At 33.2% G+C, this 22,579-nt stretch overlaps 1 protein-coding gene across 1 annotated transcript in view; it reads left to right on the top strand.

The window, feature by feature from the left end:
• Positions 1–22,579, top strand: part of gnai2a (guanine nucleotide binding protein (G protein), alpha inhibiting activity polypeptide 2a) — a 123,086-nt gene that overhangs the window by 74,379 nt on the left and 26,128 nt on the right. The window contains exons 2-3 of the mRNA NM_001001818.2: positions 12,848–12,890; positions 16,892–17,033. Coding sequence (NP_001001818.1) covers positions 12,848–12,890; positions 16,892–17,033 — 185 coding nt within the window. The remainder of the gene's footprint in view (positions 1–12,847; positions 12,891–16,891; positions 17,034–22,579) is intronic.

Genomic DNA, 22,579 nt, shown 5'->3' on the forward strand with positions numbered 1-22,579 from the left:
TTGCGTCACACATACACTTGCGCACACGTGTGAGATGTTCTGGAGGAGAATGTGTGGATGGGATTTAAGTACATGTTAATGTGATTTTTTTATTTATTTATTTATTTATTTATTTTTTACCAATTCTTGCTTTTTTTTGGTTTTTAACTTGTAAGATGAAAGTTGAAAATGGTTTGTTTAAATATGTAGTTAAAAACATTTTGTGCTGAATTCAGTTTGTTTTTCTTTTTCTTTTTTTCATTCTCAGTGGGTATATTATCACTAAGAGTCTGCAATGCATGCATTAGGGCGATACAGCCCTACAGCCCCAGATCATCTTTATTGCACACCATTTGCTCCTTACTCCCCATTTGTGTGTGCAAGCCGTGTGACTTGATTGGAAATAACCCTAAGCTTATTGGCATTCCTTCCAAGGTGCATGCTCAGCAGTCACATTTTAATAAAACTATAGTGCTTCATATCGAAACTTCATACCGAACGTTTTCTTTATTGATATTGACAATGGTGTTCGGTCAAAAAAATACAGTTTCATCGGTATAGTTACTAATTATATTAGTAATTGAGTTATTATTAATATTTTTATAATTTTTATTCCATAGTGTAAAAAAGCTATTATTTTACATGTTTTTTGCTGTGAGGCAAGTCTTTACCTTCACATTTGATCAATTTAATCTTTCCTTGCTGACAAAAAAACGATTTATCCCAGACTTTTAAAAGGTACGGCTGCACAATATAGGAAATATGGAAGATTGCCATCAGGCATGCACAATATTTTAATTCAGCATTGATATCGCGTGTAACCATAACAAAGTGAAACTTCATCATTTGCATCTGTTTTAAATGGATTTCAAGATATTTTAAAGCATTTGGGTACAAATGTAAATTTAAAGAGAAATTATTGTACTGAATTAATACAATGAAGTCTATACAGTGTTATTTTCATTTTATTTCATAATTGAATTTTTATACCCAAATACTTTTCTACTCTCCAGATAACCATTAAGCACAGTTTATTTTACATTTTTCATTGCTCTATTGTAATTATTTTTGCTAGCAATATGTTTGTTATTATATATACATGATTCACATCCTTAGAAATTCACTCAAATCAACCCCAAAAATCCAAATAGAGCTATTCAAGCCATCTGGTGAAATTGTATTCATATCGCATTACATATCGCATTGCAGAAAAACTGAATATTCTAATGTCTGATTTTTCCAATATCGTGCTGCCCTAATTGCGAAATGCTTTTATTCTGCAATATATATTGCGATATGAAAACAATTTCACCTGATGACTTAATATCTCTATCTGGAAAGAATTTATAACGTTAGATTGATTTGGATTATTCTGCTGTGGAAGTGCATCTTCATAAAATCTAATAAGCAATCTATAGATACAGTAAGAAGATGAGAAGAAGATGCAGTTTAAATAAACAGTTTTATCGTTTTCCAATAGTATTCAGGTACAATAATTGGATAATAATGTGTTATTATTATTGTTACAAATGGTACTTTATGTATGAATGCTTCTAAAATCATTATCCAAAATTAAATATAAAAAAAAAAACAACACATGTAAAAAACAATTATTTATAATACAAACTTAACATTGCATATTTAGGTTCTGAGAACTTAAGAAGGTTTTTGAACAGTTTGTGTGCATTATAGTCAGCCAGCAGGTGCAAGCAAACATAGACGTGCACACAGTCTCTGTTTATTGTCATGGTTTTGAAGGTGTCTCGCCCACAGACCAATAAAAAGCTTATTTACTGAACACACGAACTTCTCACTATGTCACCAAAGCAAGGCGCGTGTTGATGTTTCTGGTATTACAAGTGTGCAATAGTTGTGAAACCACCAAACAAATGTTAGACACATTCAGACTTTCGTCTCACTCGTGTTCAAAACAACATTTCTAAACGTTATCGATTTAACCCTGGGGGGTGAAGGAAAAAAATTAAAGCTATAAATAAGCAGACACGTACATTTTTTAGACAGCCCAATAAACGGCTGACAGTTTTATCCATTTACTAGATCGAAACGAGGGCATAAAAACAATCAAGCTCACCCATCTGTGGGCATCGATCAGGAGGAGATGCTCCAGAAGTGTTTGACTGATCTCAGAACAGCTCTGTCATTGCCGATTCATTATCCAGCTGTTGTTTTAGTGGCCGCGGAATATTTCAAATGACCCAAGAGGGACTGCGAGGATATTCAGCACTTGTTAAACCATTGCTTACTTAATCTTATTAATTATTTGGTTTTTGAGTACTCTATCTGTGAAAAGTTTAGGAGTAGAAGGACGTTTCAGGGGACAGGAAGCCTCTTATGCTCACCAGGGCTGCATAATTTGATGATTTGTTTTATTTTATCTTACATAGCCTTTTTCACCATGATATATATCTTTTTATTATTGTTATTATTGTTTACTTAAACATAACCCTTTAACTACAAAGTATACTTATTTCAAAAGCATTATGCTTTATTTCCTCTTCTGATGACTTCTGAGGTTTGTAAACTTCTTCATAACCAGTGATTAGTATAACAGCACTATAAATAGACGGCGTTACAAAATCGATTAATATTTAATTAAAGGAAATGAATTACTATTTCCCCCATTACAACTAAGCATGTGCCGGTATAAGTATCTGATGGGATGATAATCTTATAAAAATATCAACGTTTCACGATTTTATTGTGATTACTGCTCAAAAATATGTTCTTTTTAAATGTTGTCCTAAAAAATAGACAAAAATGTAAATAAAAAATCTTACATATACCATAGGAACGGTATAGTAGAAAATTTTGGCAGTTTTAAAGCCTTGACTTTTTCAAACCGCGGTATACCTTAAAAAAAACGATTATCGTTCCCATGCCTAATTACGCCATTATTTTATTTTTATTTTATTGCCATTACTGACAATATACGTTACTGTAATTAAGAACACTATATATATATATATATATATATATATATATATATATATATATATATATATATATACTGTGGTCCCTCGTTATTCACAGGAATTTGGTTCTAAAAATAACCCACAATACCTGAAGTAGTTCACTTTATTTTTCACAATTATTATAGATGTTTTAAGGCTGTAAAACCCCTCACTACACACTTTTTACACTTTTCTCAGACAGGCATTAAGATTTTCACACTTTTCTCTCAAAGTTTAACACTCTTAAAGCTCAAAACTTCGTAGAAAAATAACTCCAGTATAATAGAATGAAACCAAAGATCAAAATCATCTGTTTGCATTGTAATGGTGCTCTACAGATGCGTAAGTTCTACCTTCCTTTAGCATGTCCAGAAGTTAAACTTGTTTTTTTTTTTTTTTTTTTGGTGATGGTTAGCATCTTCCTCTCTCCTTTGGGTGCTACCGCAGGTGCCTTTGATGGTGCAGAATGTTTTGTTAACAGTGTGGGGAGAAAATTTGCAAACATACAGTACAGCACTTCAGAATCACACTATTAACGATCAAAGATTTATGTAAATTTGGCAAGCTAACGCATTCTGTACTGTATGAACCATATATATCATGATGTGACATAGTATGTATCATACACAAAGAGATTATGTATTATTATTATTATTTGTTCATTTTTTTGTACATTTCTTAAGAAAAATTATTTGTTTAAACTTGTTTTTTGGCAAGTCTTGTGAGTTGTGGTCTGTGCAATAAATATTTAGTTCTAAACAAATCTATTATGTTTTGTGCAACTATAGTAATGTTAATATTCATAATCATATGTTTAATTTGATGGTTGTCTCTCACATTGTCTTACAACAACATTAAAATAGTATAGATTAGTGTACAATGTTTTATATGTATTTTATAGTCATTTGACAAATCTGATTTTATTTTTTAAGTAACGCAATAGTTACTTTCCCTGGTAATTAGTTGCTCTTATTATTATATAACTCAGTTACAGTTTGAGTAGTAGTAACTATAACTAATTACTCTTTTAAAGGAACGTGGCCAACGCTGTTCATAACCTTTAGCTGCATATTATACTCCTAAAAATAACTTTTTTTGTATTGTATTTTGATGTAATTTCAAATATTATTTTATTTTTCTTTACATTTCTTTTAATTTAGTTTAATTTATCAGCATCACCATAAATGCCATTTGTTAAAACACCCTGAATTATTTTCTTTTCTTTTTTCACAATGATATAAATGTTGAATTTAAAATCATATAAACTGTCCTGATGTTGATGTTGATTTTTTTTTTTTTTTTTGGTATTTTTTATTTTATTTTATTTATTATTTTTTTAAGCATATAGACAGGTGTGTTTGTTGAATGGGCTGTGTCTAAAGACTCCATTTGGATCAGCTCGTTAGTCAACCTTTAGAGCAGCAGAAAGAGGAGAAGAAGATGAATTTATTAAGTGAACACTCGGAGAGATCACGCTCTGCTTGCGAAGGCCTGGAGATTCCCAGAATTGAAGCAGAAAGGAGCTAATGCTTAGCAACGGTTCTACTAAAGGCTGGAGAGCTCTGGTCAAATCTGTCTGCTGCTGCAAAGAATACAAAAAACCCAGAGGAAGAATGAAATTAAGAACTGCTCAGATGTGATCAGATCACTCACACGTGATCACTGGCTTTTAATTAAATAAATAGAGCTGTGTGATTATCAGTAAAAAAAAATACAATATCAATTCAAACACACACAATCTTTATTCTGAATTATTGCATTTAGCAAATGTTTTTTAAATCTTTAACTATCTCAGAAGTACATTGAAGACTGTGTTTGACTTGCTACAATAGATCGAAACCACTTCAGTTGTTTTTGTCTTTTCAAACAGTATTATAATTATTTTTCTTACAAACTTTGAGCAGTTTATATTTGGGATATGAATGCTGATGTTTTTGATATCAATTAACCACTGATTGAAAGCAACTTGGTGCTTTAAAGGAAGGGTGAGCAATTACATTGTTATGCCAATAGATGGCGACACTGTCATTGATTGTTTTAAGAGACTCGTTCAAAAATGCAGATTCATCCAGTAATGACAATTAATTTGCTGCATCCCGATACACATGCTATCTGTCTTAAATCGTATCCAACAATAGAGTTGGTATGTTCCAAACCATCTACATTAAAAAGAGTATGCCAAAAGTTACCACATGGTGTACAGTTTACATTAGAAATTGAAGTGTAGAACTGTACTCTAACCACTAATATTATCCACAATACATTGCATTTTAAATGTGAGATCATTTAGAACTACTTGGTGCACCTCTCATTAGCTTTGTGTGATGGCTAGCATCTTCCTATCCCTTTTTGGGTGCTTCCGTGGGTGCCTTTGACGGTGCAGTACGTTTTGTCAACATTTTGGGGAGAAAACTTGCAAACGCACAGTACAGCACTTCAGATTCACACTGCTAGCGATCACAGATTTATGTAAATTTGGCAAGCTGAACGAATTATGTAGTGTAAAGGAGACACCGCACAGAGATTGATTGAGAATGGTTTACCGCCAGACAGGACGCGGAACACCGTGTGCTAATCAGGACGCAGAACACAATGCATGAGAAAAAAGCATGTCAAATTGCATGAAAAAAATCCAAGAAACTGTCAGGCCATGAAAACGGCAGGGAACATAGCGTTATAGTGAAGGATCACTGTACAATACTTTTAAAAATGCAGAAAATAAAACTGTAAGAACCTCTAGTAAATTACTTTAAATTGACAATTTTCCATTCAGAATTGAGATTGTCAGTTTACACCCAACCCAGCTCTGAGTAAATGACTTGCTTATAATGTCGTAACATAATCAAGAGACTGTAAAACTGGTTCACTGAAGGCCAAGCTGAAAATAAGACCAAGTGGATGAGAAACAGGAGGAGACAGATGTGCTAACCTGGGTCGCAGCTGCAGCAAGAAAAGCCAAATTATTTCTGTCTCCATCGTAAACCTGTGTGCCTCAGACCATAATGACCACAAAGACTCGATGAACCTCAGCCTGACACGCTGGCCTCAGATCAGCAGTGCACACCTGAGCTCTACTGTATTATTGGTGCACCTCTCATTAGCGTGGCCCATGCTGTCATTCACACACCCACACCTGACCTCAGATCTGAGGCACCACAAGCGTGTGATGAGCGTTTCAGACAGCAGAACAGCACCTGATACCAGGCCTTTGGCACACATCCTAATATCCAGATTCTGTTGCAGTTTTTAATTGCAGTTTGAATTGCTTTACATAATTTCTCATAAAACTGGTAGTCATTTAGTAATTTAGTTATATTATTCCTCAGAGATATTGGTCCATATTGACAAAAAAAAAAGCATCACACAGTTGCTGCAGATTTGTTGGCTGCACATTCAAGATGTGATTCTCCCGTTCCACCACATCCCAAATGTGCTCTATTGGATTTTGATCTGGTGACTGTGAAGGCCATTTGAAAACAGTGAACTCAATGTCATGTTCAAGACACCAGTCAAAGATGATTCGCTCTTTATGACATGGCGTGTTATCCTGGTGGAAGTAGCCATCAGAAGGTGGGTACACTGTGGTCATGATGGGATGTGGTCAGCAACAGTACTCGTGTAGGATGTGGTGTGGACACAATGGTACTAATGGGCCCAAAATGTGCCAAGAAAATATCCCCCACACCATTACACCACCAACAACAGCCTGAACCGTTGATACAAGGGATTATGGTTTCATGGTTTCATGATGTTGACTCCAAGTTCTGACCCTACCATCCAAATGTTGCAGCAGAAAATCGAGACTCATCAGATCAGGCAACGTTTTTCCAATCTTCTATTGTCCAATTTTGGTGAGCCTCTGTGAATTGTAGCCTCAGTTTCCTGTTCTTAGCTGACAGGAGTGGCACTCGATGTGGTCCTTTGCTGCTGTAGCCCATCCGTCTCAATGTTGGATGTGTTTTGCATTCAGAAATGCTCTTCTGCATACCTTTACTGTTGCCTTTTGATCAGCTGGAACTAGTCTTGCCATTCTTCTCTGGCATCAACAAGACATTTGCACTCATAGAACTGCCGCTCACTTGATATGTTCTCTTTTTTAGACCATTCTCTGTAAACCCTAGAGATGGTTCTGCGTGAAAATCCCAGCAGATTAGCAGTTTCTGAAATATTTAGACCAGCCCATCTGGCACCAACAACCATGTCACATTCAAAGTCACTTAAATTACCTTTCTTCCCCATTGTGATGCTCAATTTGAACTGCAGCGGATTGTCTTGACCATGTCTACATGCATAAATGTGTCGAGTTGCTGCCATGTGATTGGCTGATTATAAATTTAAGTTAACGAGCAGCTGGAATAAAGTGCCCAGTGAATCTGTTTACTAACATGAACTAAGTATGAACAATACTTGTACAGCATTTATTAATCATAGTTCAACATTTATTAATGTATTATTAAAATCTAAATTCATGCTTGGTGCTATTAATGTACTGGGAGTTATCATGAACTAGTATGAATACTGTAATAAATGTATTGTACATTGTTTGTTCATGTTACAGTAAATGCATGAACCAGTCTCCACTTCACTTCCTAATCTGCAATTGGCTCTCTGAATATCACACTAACTGTACCCAAAAAAAAAATACTAATATTACTAATACTTCCCTTCTTAGACTTTACAAACCTGAAACTTGCCTATAGCACTTATTCATTGTTGCTCTTAGTTGTGTAAATTGCTTCCTTGTCCTCATTTGTAAGTCGCTTTGGATAAAAGCGTCTGCTAAATGACTAAATGTAAATGTCATACAACCTTATTGTAAAGTGTTACCAATAAATTAATAAATAAGTTTAATAGATTTTTTTTTCCTTACAGCAGATAATCCTGTCAAAATGTGCATGTTGCTTTAGACATGAGCTCACAAAATGAAATCAGGTCGGGTTTAATTGGTAGTGTGCTGAAAATACAGGCCATAGTGTAATAAATGGTTTTAGGTACAGGAAGAAGCTGTCTGCCGTCTAGGTGGAATTGCTGCTAATGTATAAAATTAGTTTTGTGAGAGAGAAGGGACATGAATATCAGGTCTGAGTCCTGGTGGAGGATCTATAACTGTAATTGGGTAAATCAGAGAGAAGTAGCTTCTTCAGGGTTCTTCATTTCTGTTTCTTTAAGAGCGAATTTTACTGCTAATCCCTCACACAGCTTTACTGTTTGTTTGAGTGCTGCTCATGCTCATCTTTTGTTACAATTTAAAACACATTCTGTGGAAGTGCTGCCATTTTGTCGGACAACATACATCCTGCAGGTGCACAGCTAGATGCATGAGCGCTTAAACACAATAGACGTGTTGAGTCATACAGTCATTTATTTTCCCATCAGGCCATCCTGTCTCCTGTCTGTCCTCTCAGGGATTGAAAACAATATCAGTTCACACTGCTTGCGTTTTTTTGTGGCTGTTTGATCATTTACTTATGAATATACTCATCAAATATCTTAGAAATTTTTTTTTTTTTTTTAGAAATGTGAGTAATGCCCTATGAGTTAGGATAATGTCAAAACAAAATAATGTGTTTTTTATTACAAGCAACAACTTAAGTTTAGTTAAAAGGTTGCTTTAACCTCCTAGGGCTTAGTGGCCACATATGTGGACGGCACATTTTAGCTCTTAAGTGGCTATTTAAAATACTTTGAATGGTTTATATTTTGTTACAGACATACAGTGTCATATTGCAACTGTTTTGCAGCATATAAAATGTCTCAAACACTATTTTTAACTGTCTAAAATGGGGGAAAAAGTTGTTTTTAACTCTGATATTCTAAACGTGTTTAAAAAAAATAATAATAATAATAATAAAAAAAAAAAATATATATATATATATATATATATATATATATATATATATATATATATATATATAGTCTGGGAAAAAGTGTTTTATGTAAATTCGGACTACGAGTCCACATATAAGGACATCATTTTTTTCTCTAAAAGTACATGATATAAAAGGATGATACTTGGCTTTTTATTCTAATTAGGTTCCAATAAGCCCAAATAGCAAAGAGAAATAAAAAATGCATGTAAAAAACACATTGGGCATTAAAAGGTTAAATGCGCCAGCTCTTTAATTTTGTATGAACTGTGACTTGAATTATTATTCTTTTTTATAGAAACTTCTTGTTTGTTGTAATGTAGAGCTAAAGTTTCATAAACACATACTCAAGCTTACATTTGAAAAATCTTATTTTTTATTCTGTGTTTTAAGTTATAACAGCATTTAAAACTGTATTATATATAATAATACATATTATACTTAATACATATAATATAATACATAACATATTTAAAATTTTAAACCTCAAAACATTTTGAAACAAAAGCATTGAATCAGATCGTATTGAAAAATCTTATGAAGTTTAAAATTGAATATTTAACTAATGCTGCCAATTTAAAAAATATAAAAAATATAAATGAGAATGTGTAAAATGGAAAAAACGAATAAAATGGTAAATATACATTAAAGAGACATGTAAAGACAAAAACCTTGAATCAGATTTATTGAATAATGTTTTGAAGTTTGAAATTGTTGCATTTTTAACCAATGCCGCCATTAAAAAAACTCTTTAAAAAATATATAATTAAAATGGGAAAATGTGTAAAATGGAAAAGAAATAAATGTTAACATTATATTATACTATATTACACACTGAGGAAGGCTTTGTGCCGAAACGTCTGTCTTTTAATCACCCGTAAAATGTAAGAAAAATAAAAAAGTATGAATCAGTACCTTTTTTTGAAAAATAACATTATATTATAAACATTAAACATATTATAAACATTTAAAAACAAAAACCTTGTATCTGATCTTATTGAAAATGTTATGAAGTTTAAAATTGTTGAATTTTTAACTAATGCCATTAAATTATATATAGGCAAGGCAAGTTTATTTCTATAGCACATTTCATACACAGTGGCAATTCAATGTGCTTTACATAAACAGGAATAAAAGAGACAAGTGTAAGAAAATGAAAACAAATAATAAGTAAAAACAGATTAAAATGTGGTAAAACAGATTATAAACGAATGAAAGAAAGGTAAGACATAATGGAGCGATTTATTGGAGATAACACAGTGCTCATTCAGTAAAGGCACAGTTATAAAATAAAAAATGGAAAAGAAATTAACAAACATTAACCATTTAAAAAACATTTAAAGGCAAAAACATTGCATCAGAACTTAGTGGAAAAATGTAATTTAAAATTGTTGCATTTTTAACTAATTGCGCCATCAAAAATCTAAAAAAGGGGGGGGGGTGTAAAATGCAAAAGAAATAAATATCAACATTAAATAAACATTTATTAACAAAAACATTGAGTCTGATCTTATTGAAAAATGTTGTGAAGTTTGACATTGTTAAATTTTTAACAAATGCCGCCATTCAAACTAAATCTAAAGAAATAAAAAGGAGAAAATGTGTAAACATGGAGAAAAAAAGCAAATGAAAAAGGCGTTTGCTTAATGCTGATCTTCTAAACATGCAGTAGTAGCACAAATCTCTCGAAAGAATGAAAACCACAAACCGATGCATGGCAGACGGCTGCAGTCTACTTAAGATGTGGGTGAAGTGATTTAGCATGTTTTAAGTGTTGCTAGCAGCTGCTCAAGTGTGAAGTTATCTCTTGGCGTAGATCAAGTGGGTGTGAAAGTTCGGCACGTTGACAGGTGTGCCAACACTACGATGTTGAACTCAGTAGGACATCAATTAACACACTATCATGCATATTTACCTTGCTTTACTCTAACCTCTTTCTGCATCTTCAAATCCAATTTCAGTGGAGCATCATTTTCCACTCAGTTTGCAGCATAATGTGTGTGTTTAGAGCTGTGTAAGAATGCCAGACTGACAGCCAGATGCATCTCAATGTGGCAAATCATGTGATACAAACATTGTTACATCTTGATATTTATGTGAGTTTTTGAGCTTAAATCAAATGTCAGCTCTTTCTTTTTGTACCATTACTTTTTGTTGCATTAATTATTATCCAGATATTTTTTCTGATCTTCAATAGTGTTGAATTTTCCCACAACACATATTGAACAACATATTAACACGGTTCATATAGCTATAAACATACTCGCATACTGGGAGTAAACTGTCTCTTAGGATACAGTAACCCCTGGATATAAGGCTGCCAAACCTCATGAAAATAAAAATTTGTAGATACTTGGAAGGTGTATTTAAGGTGCTCGAGTTAAAGTTGTGATAACACTTCTAATATCCAGTGATGGTGGGTTTGCTTTTTTTCCACCTGAGAAGAATCAGTTGTCTGGTCAGTAATGCAGAGAAGGCAAGGACTTCTTATTTCTTTCTTGTGCTTTGTTTATATTTGCCTTGCTTTTGTAAGATTTGATCCAAATGCTCACTATACTTACTCCCAGGGCCATTTATATTGAAGTTGATATTTAGCCGCACCATATTGGTGTTTCGTAACATCTAGTTTTTATGAGGTGAGTTGTTAGCCCAATGCTCAACCCCCTGTCTGGAGGAGCAGGACATACACACATACACTATGGGCAATTTATCTTACCCAATTCAGCTACAGCACATGTCTTTTGACTGTGGGGGAAACCGGAGCACCCTGAGGTAGGTATGGGACTATAACCCTTTTCAAGGTATACCACGGTTTTTAAAAGTCAATGTTTTAAACCCGTCAAAATTTTCTGCAATAGCATTCCTAAGGTATGTGTGAGATTTTTTTTGTTTGTTTGTTTTTTAAGACAATAGCAGAAAAGATGCTGTTTTAAATGGTAAAAAAATCAGTTTTTGTAACAAATAAACACAGCAGAAGTCAATAATTCATTTAGCCTGACACATTTACTATTCCAAAATATTTTCTTTTTATATTATATTTTCTATTTTCTGTTCCAAAATAGTTCCTCAAAATAAAATATATTGTTTTCTAAAGGGAAAAAAAGTTTTTTTTACCCAGACAATTAAAAAAAAATTTTAGAGCAGTAATCACAATACCGCAAAATGTTGAAACCATAATATTTTTATCCAAGGTTATCATACTGTCAGAATTCTATACCGGCCCATGCCTACCCGGAGAAAACCACTCTTATATTGTACACTGTAACTGCAAAATTGTAAACATTTCACGCTTATAATAAATATTGCCTGTTTTAATATGTTGTTTGTTTCTATGATAGAAATGCTTGGTCTTTTTAAAACTATTCAGTCTGTGATGTCACAATCCAATAATCTTTCTAATATGATGATTTGATCCTCAAGAATGTATTGTGCATTATCAAAGTTGAAAAAGCTTTAACAGCTGACACAAACTCTTTGCCTGTAGTGCAAATGCGTCTCCTCATCAGATGCATCAAAATGACATGTGCATGCTTGTTTTTGAGATGCTAGATGGTGCTCGTGGGAGCTTGTTGACTGTATAGTACGGCGGCCGTAATGTTTTGTGTGTTTATGTAATGATGAAATGAGGGAGTTAGATGTCAGATGTGTAGCGTGCCCCCACAAGCCTGTGGAAATTACCCTGATAAGGCCCCGTTTCCTGTTTGTGAAGCACTCAGACATCTCCATTAAAGGCCAAACTTGATAAACACCAGGTCTGGGAGAGAGCGGAATGCTGGAGATCGACAGCTAAGTCAGCAAGACTTGAGTTACTGGAAATAAATGCTACACACACACACACACACACACACACACACACACACACACACACATATGCATACTGTACTTTAACACTCACACACACATTAGCGTGTTGGGCATTAGTGCTAATACTCTGACTAGACACTCTTGCTCTTGCTTTCCTGTCTGAAGATGAAGCGTGCGCATGAGTGTCGTTTTTTAACCCTGTTTGTTTTGTTTGTTTTGTCGCAGGTGCTGGAGAATCGGGGAAGAGCACCATCGTAAAACAGATGAAGTGAGTGAATGATGTTTTCTCTCTTCAGATTCTTTGACTTTCTTTAAGATGTGTTTCTGAATACCAGCTGTTGACGCTGGTGTTGATGTTATGAGAGGGAACAGCTGCAAAGCTGCAATGAAAATCATGTTAAAAAGGAAAATTTCGCCCTTGCTCACACATACTAATCTGTTTATATGGCATGTTGGGAGTGTTTTTTTTGTGTTGTTTTTTTGGTGCCTTCACTGATTAATAAGGGTGTCACGATCTTCCAAATCCTCGATTCGATTACATTTTCGATTCTAAAGGCTCGATTCGATTTTCGATTATGAATAATTAATTAATTAATGACCAATTAATTATTTGTAGCCTACCGTTTAAACTACCTGACTTGCGTGGTCTTTGTTTTACCCATAAACAAATCATACAGTAAATGACACACATAATTACCACCTGTCAATCACTTTTTCTGTGGGACTCGTGAATAGGCAGTGATCTGTGTCGTTATAATGGCGTCGGTAAAAAAGACGCACAACCAACAGGAACCAGCCAACAGTATCTGAGGTGTTCGCTGAAATGACTAAGTACAAGTGAGTGAAAGATTGAAGCAGTCAACTGATCCTCTGACTGCCTAAACCCGCTGTCTCGAGCCCATGGCTGTGTGTGTGCGTCTGTGTGTGTGTGTGTGTGTGTGTGTGTCAGAGGTAGAGAGGAAGGAGGGCTGCTCTGCTCAGAAACGTTACACGCCACTGTGGATGTCAAATCGTTGTCGTTCTAATATGCCATTTAAAAACAAAGACCTATTAGTGTAAACAGGGCCTGAGTGTGTACTTTTCGCAAGCGGATTTGCAACGAGGGCGGGCGGAGGATCGCGATGCCGGTGTTGTCTATCGGACGAACCCTAATACGTACATAGCAGAGCTTGCAAAACTGTGTTTTTTTGTCGACAACACGAACGTTGTCAACATAACTCACTGGAAATCCAAAATACTTACACACCGGCGACTTCATTAAAAGAGGAGGGGGTTTAAGCTCTGTCGACGGGTCTCCGGTATCTGCAGTTCAACAAGCACTTCAACAAGCCTGTTTTTTCCCGCTTGGCAAGCCAAGCTGACGTGACATGGGGGCGTGGCAGCATCGACGATTCTATTTTTTGATTCGATAATCGAAATTAAGCATAAATTAGATTAAAAATCGAAATCGTGACACCCCTACTGATTAATGAACTTAATGGTGCTCATAAACAAAGCGCAGAGCTCCATCTCTAGATTAGTGCTCGGAGGCATTCATTTCAGTCAAACTGTTCATTTTGACAGGTTCAGTCGCTCATTTCAAAGAACAACTGGCAGTTGAGCTGATTTTGTTTAGTAACTGTAATAATAATAATAGTAATAATAATAATAATAATAATAACAATAATAATAATAAGAAGAAGAAGTTAGAAATTTGTGACACTTATCTATTTTAATATTCAGTTAAAGTCCAATCTGAATGAGAACCATACCTAAATAATTGTGGTCTTAAGACTGATAAATTCTATACATGTGCATGTCTTCTCATACACACTGACTTAAACAGCTTTGTCTGTCTGTGTGTGTGTTTGGGCCTCTGGCAGCAGTTAATACTGTTTATCTAACCTTGACCTCTGCTGCTTCCCCTACGCCTCTGTTTCCCAAAGCACTTTTACACACTAATCACTCTGATGGAAAAGTGTTTACTACATATCTGAGATGACTTACTATCTCATTACTAAAAGCTTCCACACGCTTTGATCTGGGGCACAATCACAGCACTCATTTTGTAATTTAATTATGTTGTTGAATATTTGTTCTAGAAAATATTTGTACCTATATTAGAGACAGTAGTCTACATTTTCTGAGTGTCTTTGGTTTCTTGGCTTTTTATCAGATTGAAAAAGGTTCCCTCTCACATCCGCAGGAGCCAGAGCTGACAATATTATTATTAAAAAGAAATCTCTATAGATTTGCAGGCAGACAAGATCCACAGGACAATTCACATCAGCACTTCAAATCAATTCAGTGGCTACTTTTCATCCACTGCAAAAGCCTGGAGATATTTTTATTTACAACTGGATACTTCTGGCAGGCTTTGAGCAAATATCTAATGTCAGCTCTTTCTTTGGTGCCAATCTGACTTTGTTCTCAGTTGTATTATTTATTTGTGTTTATATTTGCTTTTCGTAATATTTAGCAATATTGAATGTGATTGACATGATATGTATTTATTTGTGACATGAAAAATTGCTTCCGTTTGTCGTTTGTGCTTGGGAAGATTTTGATTTATTTTTATAGGTCAGGTAATAATTGCTGTATTTATTTTAACAAACAGTAATATAAGCATAATATAAAACTAATAAATAACTAATAAAACTAATAATAAAAAAGGTTTTTTGTTAAATTTGTTAATTCTGCAGCTGCAGAGATGATTTTTCTGCAGCCATTCATTATTCAAAGCCTGAAAATCTTTTAAATATTGTGATTTAGAGCTCATTAAATATTAAATTTTAAAAATAAACTATATTATTTTATATTATATTATATTATAAACTCATTATGTTATATTATAAACTCATATTATATTACATATATTACATATTTCAATGATCATTTTTTAAAAATATAGCAATAAATATACTATTTTAAATACTTTAACTAATTTAAAACAGCAATTTAATATAATTATTTTAAAATAACAACAAAAAATAATTTGAAGGTCATTTATGAAATATTTCTTATCACAACAATGAAGACACTGAAAATATTGTTATAGAAGCAGATTTATTTGGTTTGGTTATTTATTTTTCTCTGAATTCTTGGAAATCTTGATAGTTCAAAATAAGCAATTATTAGGATTTTTGTTATAGTAGGCAGTTCATACAGATATATATTTTTTATATTTTTCAGATTTATATTTTTCTCTCTGAAATCTTGGAGTTATATGAAGTTCAAGATAAAATAAATTAAGTTTTTTAATAAATACATGCAAATTTTTTTGAAATAAGTCAGTAAATCTAATATTGAATACAATATTTTTATGAGTTTAATACCTAAATAAACAACAATTTATTTCAATTATGTAAAAAACATAAAAAATAATTTGAAGCTCATGAAATATTTCTAATCACAACAATGAAAACATTTAAAATATTTTATAGAAATTGATTTATTTAGTTTTTTCTCTCTAAAATCTTGGAAATATAGAAAGTTCAAAATAAAAGTGAATTTTAGTTGCTGTAAAATTCATACAAATGTTTTTTGAAATACAGCAGTAAATATAATAATAAATATATTTTATTACCTAAATAAAAACAGCAATTTATTTCAATTGAAACAAAAAATAATAATAATTTAGAGCACAATAGTTATTTTTAATCACAACAATGAAGACGCTGAAAATGTTTTTATAAAAACAGATTTATTTATAAAAATTTTTTCTGCAAAATATAGAAAATATAGGGATATAGAAATATAGAAAGTAAAAAAAAAGCAATTATTGCTTTTGTTTTTTTGTTATTGTAATAAAGCCATACAAATATTTTTAGAAGTATAGCCATAAATATAATATTTTTAATAACTAAATAAAAACAGCCATTTATATCAATCATAAAAAATAAAACAATAATTTGGTGCTCATTAAATATTTCCAATTACAACAATTAAAACACTAAATATTTTTATTGAAACTTTTTTTTTTTTTTTTCAGAAAGCTTGGAATTATTCAGTAGAAAGTTCAAAATAATAACAACTATTAGGATTTTTTTGTTACTGTAATGAAGTCATAGAAATAGTTGTAGAAATCTAGCAATACATTTAATAAATATAATATTTTAAATAACTAAATAAAAACCACAAATTGTTTCAATAGTAAAAGAAATTAACGCAATTAAATAAATGCCAAATGGACAATCTCACATTAAAACAATTCAAATAAAATTTTAATGCACGCCGCTAAATATTTCATACAACACTGATCAGTTGAACATTTGTGTGTCTATTCTGCAGGATTATCCATGAGGACGGCTACTCAGAGGAAGAGTGCAAGCAGTATCGAGCTGTGGTCTTCAGTAACACCATCCAGTCCATCATGGCCATCGTTAAAGCCATGACCAGCCTCAAGATCGAATATGAGGACAGCGCAAGAGCGGTGAGTACACACTGCATTCCCTCAGCAAATAAATCACACACATCCACTGTACAGTAACACACACACACACACACACACACACTCTCTCAGATTATCTCAGAGGCCCTCCAGAGTCACATGATCCTGCTCTACAGCCAGTTTTTTGACTGTCAGCATGCAGTCTGATTAGTTTTCTTGCTACTGTTGAAAAATGCGTGATAGTAAAAACTCTGTAAAATTAAACTAGTTCAGGGTCATGTTCTCTATAGACACCAAGCAGATGCATTTTCATAGTAAAGAGCTGAATTTGGAAAACCACAGCCTCTTTAAAGCTGAAATTGTGTAATTTTTGAAGTGATGATTAAAAAGTGATGATGTACATTTAAATATAAATTAAATGTGGTGAAGGGGGGTTGGGGGGTGTTGTCGCGAACTCAAGAGCGGGGTGTGGGGGGTGTTGGTTGAGACGAAATGAAGAGCGGGGGGTGGTTGTCGCGAGGGCACTTCAGATCAGTTTGGAAAGGCACTTTCTATCCAACACTAAAAAGGGCATGTGCACCGCACAGGTTGAGCCCTATATGTGCATGTGTGTGTGTGTGTGTGTGTGTGAATGAGAGACAGAGAGAGCAATGCTGTGCGTCGCTTGGTTCTCTCTCTCTTTCTCTCTGTGTGTGCGTGCGTGAGAGCGTCCGGCGCAGAAGAATACAAACAAGACAAACAGGTGACCGCGATCCTAAGGTTGCATATATGGTATTCAGTTTCTGAATGGTTTAGGCACTAGCCAACAGTTTAGTGATGCTGTCTGAGCCTTACGACATATTTTTAATTGTGCACGGTAATACCGGATACCGGGGTAAAATAGGGAGGAGGTTTGACGGTATCAAAATTTGGATACCGCCCAAGCCTACTGTCGACTCATTCACTCCGGACACGCTTATACTTCTAAAAAAAAAAAAAAAAAAACTACACGCAATGGTTCAGAATGGTTTGCTAAAAAAAAGCACAGCATATACCGTTAGCGTATCTGGACACAACCTCAGAGCGCCTGTAAACACATACTTGTAATGGTTGCCCCACCTCTGAGCTCTTCTGATTGGTCCACTGCTATGGAACTGACAGTAATGAGCAACACTGCATGTGAAAGTTGAAGTTCTTTTAACTTCGTGTGGCATCTAAAAAACCCCAGCTCTTCAAGTCCCGAGACACGGCCACACACGTTCATTAAGTTCATCTCTACATTGAAAAAAATAGAAAAGAAGCGCATTGGAGAGCATCATCTTTTAAATTCGAGAAAAATACAAAGTAAAAGTCCTATTAGTAATCCATTGTCTATTCTTCCTGTAAAGGACTACAGATCCCTCATAACGCAGCAAATGTTTTATTCAGCTTTTTATTCTCTCTATGAACTTATCTTCAAGACTTTCATGAGGACAGATGAAGCTTAAAGCAAGGGAAAGAAAGAGAATAAGGAAGTAAGAGTGTTAGTTTGCTAGCGCAGATCTAAAGAGAACAGCCTGAAGGGCAGCAGTATGTTCAGTGCATCTGATCCACCTGATGCTCTGGAGAGATACACTCCATCTCTGTCAGCACTGATTTACACTCGCCATATATTACGTCACACCACAATTTACAGTCAGTGACAATCTATAGGGTTAACGCTGTCTAAATGGAAACAAGTTGGACATAGGAGTCTTGAGAGAGACGTGTTATTAAAAGTCCTAATATCTTTTTAAAAAGCAGCAGAAGACAAGAATATGGCTCTTTTAAAAGGAAACAGAGCCTTTATTTTTGGTGTGTAGCAGCAGTGTATGGTTTAATTAGGCGGGTGATGGGAGAGATGGATGATTGTGTCTCCGCTTAGGGAATTGAGCTGCAAAGTGCTGTTAGAGAGGCTAACAACATCTCTCCATCACATTTAATTAGTGAGAGAGAGATCTGTTGGAGACATTCCTCAAGTGTGTCTCGCTCTTGCTTGCTTTCTCGTTCGTGGCATGTTTGATGAGAGATGTGCTCAACCGATGACTGGGAAGTCAGTGGGTCGTCTGGATAAGTAGTTAACTAGTGCGTGTTGAGGAAATCCTGGGTTATTTAGCTAGTCTAATAGACTGCATACAGTTAGATTTCTGAGCCATTTAACGTGAGTTCAAGGGCTGAATTTGGAAACGCATCAACCTTGTGAAAGCTGAAATTCATTTGTTCATCATTGATGTACATGTTTTCACACAATTTTCATACAATTTTCTCAAATTAGTTGTCCTGAATCAGCTTTATACTTCTTTAATGAATGATTTGCATGCATTGAAAACAATTTATCAAAAAGTTTAAGCCATAATTAGGGTTACTGTTTTATTGTAGGGCTGGGTTAAAAAATATCAGGTGTTGTTTCAAATTACCATGGAGAGGGGTCAATGTAAATGAAAATTTAAGAAATGTTAAATAACCACACTGTAAAACGGAATTATTGTTAATAGTTATTTATAAAAATCAAAACTGTAAAACAGTTAATAATAGTAATAATGATAATAATAATTATTATTATTATTATTAATATTATTATCATTATTTTAATTATATTTATTATTATTATATCTTTATCATCGATGTTGTTATTTTAATAATAATAATTACTATTATATCATCATCATTAGTATAAATATTATTGTTATTATTAATATCATTAATATTATTATTTTAATAATTATTATTTCATCTTCATTATCATTATTATTATTATTATTATTATTATTATATTATGTATAATATTGTAAATAATAATAATCTAATAATTATTAAAGTAATAAATATATTATTACCAACTACATAATAATATTAGCAATAATAAAAATCATCATAATATTTATATAATAACAATAATTTTATATTATTATTATTATTATTATTACAAACTTTCGATTGAAATTTATTTACTGTTTTACTGTCATGATTTTTAAAACTATTTTATAAAATACTTTTTTACAGTACAGTTGTTTAAAATGTCTTTTTCATTTGTTAATATTATTAATATTAACTAATATTATTGATATTATTTAGTATTTCATTTTATATTGTTAATATTGTTATTATTCATAGTAATAATAAAAATATTAATGATGGTGATGTTAGGCTCAATTATGTTCAAATCAATAATATCAGTTAGTCTCAATTAGGCAAAATTAGGCTCAAATCAATAATATAGTTAATTAATAATAATAATAACAATAATAATGATAGTTGATGTTGTTGTTGTTGTTATCACCATCATTATTATTATTATTTTTATTTTTATTATTATTATTATTATTAATATTGATATGTAGCTAAAATTATTGATTTGAGCCTAATTGTGAACACGTACACGCAAGCACAATAAACCTGGAATACATTTTTACAAATTACAAATGCATTTTTTTCTTTTAATCAAAAGAATCATAATTAGATTTTTCCCCATTTGGTGCAGCCATACTATTTGCAGATATCAGTAATGACAGGCAGTTGAGATGTTATCTATAATTGATTTTTTAAAAGAGATAAAAATCGAAATATGTAAATGGTCTTCAAAAATTTCGACCATCCCCATGTTTTATTGGCTCTTTAATTAGAAACACTGTGCGCGCAACGCTGAGCGTAAGACAGGAAGTGGAGCATCAGCAAGCATATCTTTAAACCATATGAGAGTGCATGTGTTAGCCATATGTCACAGTTTGTGCAGTGTGTGCTTTAGACACGTGGAAATCAACATCCCATGGGACTTATCGCTGTAACTCCTTATTTCCCCCCCTCTTTCTTCACTCCTGAGGCCGTAAATCTTTTAAAAGGCCTATAACTATCTTCTATTCATATCTACAGCCTTTTTTCCACCAACTATTAAAAGGACTTAAAGTATTCCTGTCTCACAATATTCCTGTTTCGAAACAGATATTCCTTGAATTTTCAAGTTTATTGAATTTTGAATTGCAAAACACTGAGCTGTTTAACTTTTACGAAGTGTAATCCTACAGCAGTACACTGTTTTTGCCCCATTGATTTCCATTATAACCACATTTTCTGACTGCAAAGCCATGTTTTGCAAAAACAAATTCATATGAATGGCCAAAAACAAATTCAAGGATCTGTTTAATATATTTAATCCTTTTGTATCTTCAAATTCACCTTTTGCTATGTTCGTGGCTTTTTTTTCGTCCCATTAACTTTCATTACAATCACATTTTTTGATTGCAAAGCCATGTTCAACAGAAACAAATTCATATAAATGGCCAAATTCAAATTTAAGGATCTGTTTAATATATTTAACTCTTGTGTACTGATCAAAATGACTACCCTTTTGTTTTGTTTGTGCCTGTTTTTGTCTCATTGACTGCCATTATGACCACATTTTTTGCTTGCAAAACCATGACACCAAATAATTCTTGATTGTTGGTGGTTTTCTCTGTTGGGAAGAGGTGAAATTCGTAGTTTCTACTGTTGATCATCAGTTGGCAGCATTAACCCTTTAGATAGGTATGTGCACAGTTTCTGGCTTTTATTTGGAGTTCTATGGAGTAAAACAGCAAATTATAGTGTGCGTGCTTAAATAAACTTACTACGTTCAATATGTTCTGAGAGCTGAGGTGCTAATTTTGTATGTTATTTTAGCAGGGAAAACCACCAACAATCTACAACGCATGATTATTTGGTGTCATGGCTTTTACAAATAAAAATGTGGTTATAATGGAAGTCAATAGGGCAAAAACAGCCTCGAACATAACAAAAGGGTAGTAAATTTGCCCAGAGTGTATAGAATTTTTTAATAAAATTAAAAAAAAATTAAATTTCAAAGCATTTCCCAAAATATGTGTCGAAATAAGATTTGTCACCATAAATTATTTCATTTGGTGAAGCACAGTGACTGTTGTGGCCGAATTAAACCTTAAAGTCACCCCAGAGTCAGAGTGGATGAGAAAATTCCATTTCCACCATTAATTTCCATTATAACCGCATTTTGTTGATTACAAAGCCATGACATCATATAATCATGCATGGGTAGAGGTAAAATGTGTATTTTTACTGTTCATCAGTTGGCAGCATTAACCCTTTAGATAAACCTGTGCAAAAATAGTTTCTGACTTTTATATGGAGTTTCATGGAGTAAAACAGCAGCTTATAGTGTGCTATGTTTACTGTTCTTTTATTTATTTTTTAACAGGGAAAACTACCAACTGTCAAGAATGGATTATTGTGTAATGTGTTTGAAAAAAAAAAAAAAAAAGAAGTTATTATAATGGAAGTCAATGTTGCAAAAACAGCCTCGAACATAACTATAGGGTAGTCAATTTTCCTAGAGCAGTGTTTCTCAACTGGTGTGTCGCGGGGACATTTTCAGTGGGTCGCAAAGTGTGTGGTCAAAATAACAACAAATGTGTAATTTTAAACCTATTTTGTTTATGTAAGACTTTTATTTTGAAATGCGCGAGCGACAACCGTACCGTTTGACATGTGAAATTTTATTTAATTATAGCAACAAATATGTCGAAGTGCAAGTACAATCCTGAATATGTAAAGAATAGATTTACATATATTGATGACAAAAA

Source organism: Danio rerio, chromosome 11 (assembly GCF_049306965.1).
Source record: "Danio rerio strain Tuebingen ecotype United States chromosome 11, GRCz12tu, whole genome shotgun sequence".
NCBI lineage: Eukaryota > Metazoa > Chordata > Actinopteri > Cypriniformes > Danionidae > Danio > Danio rerio.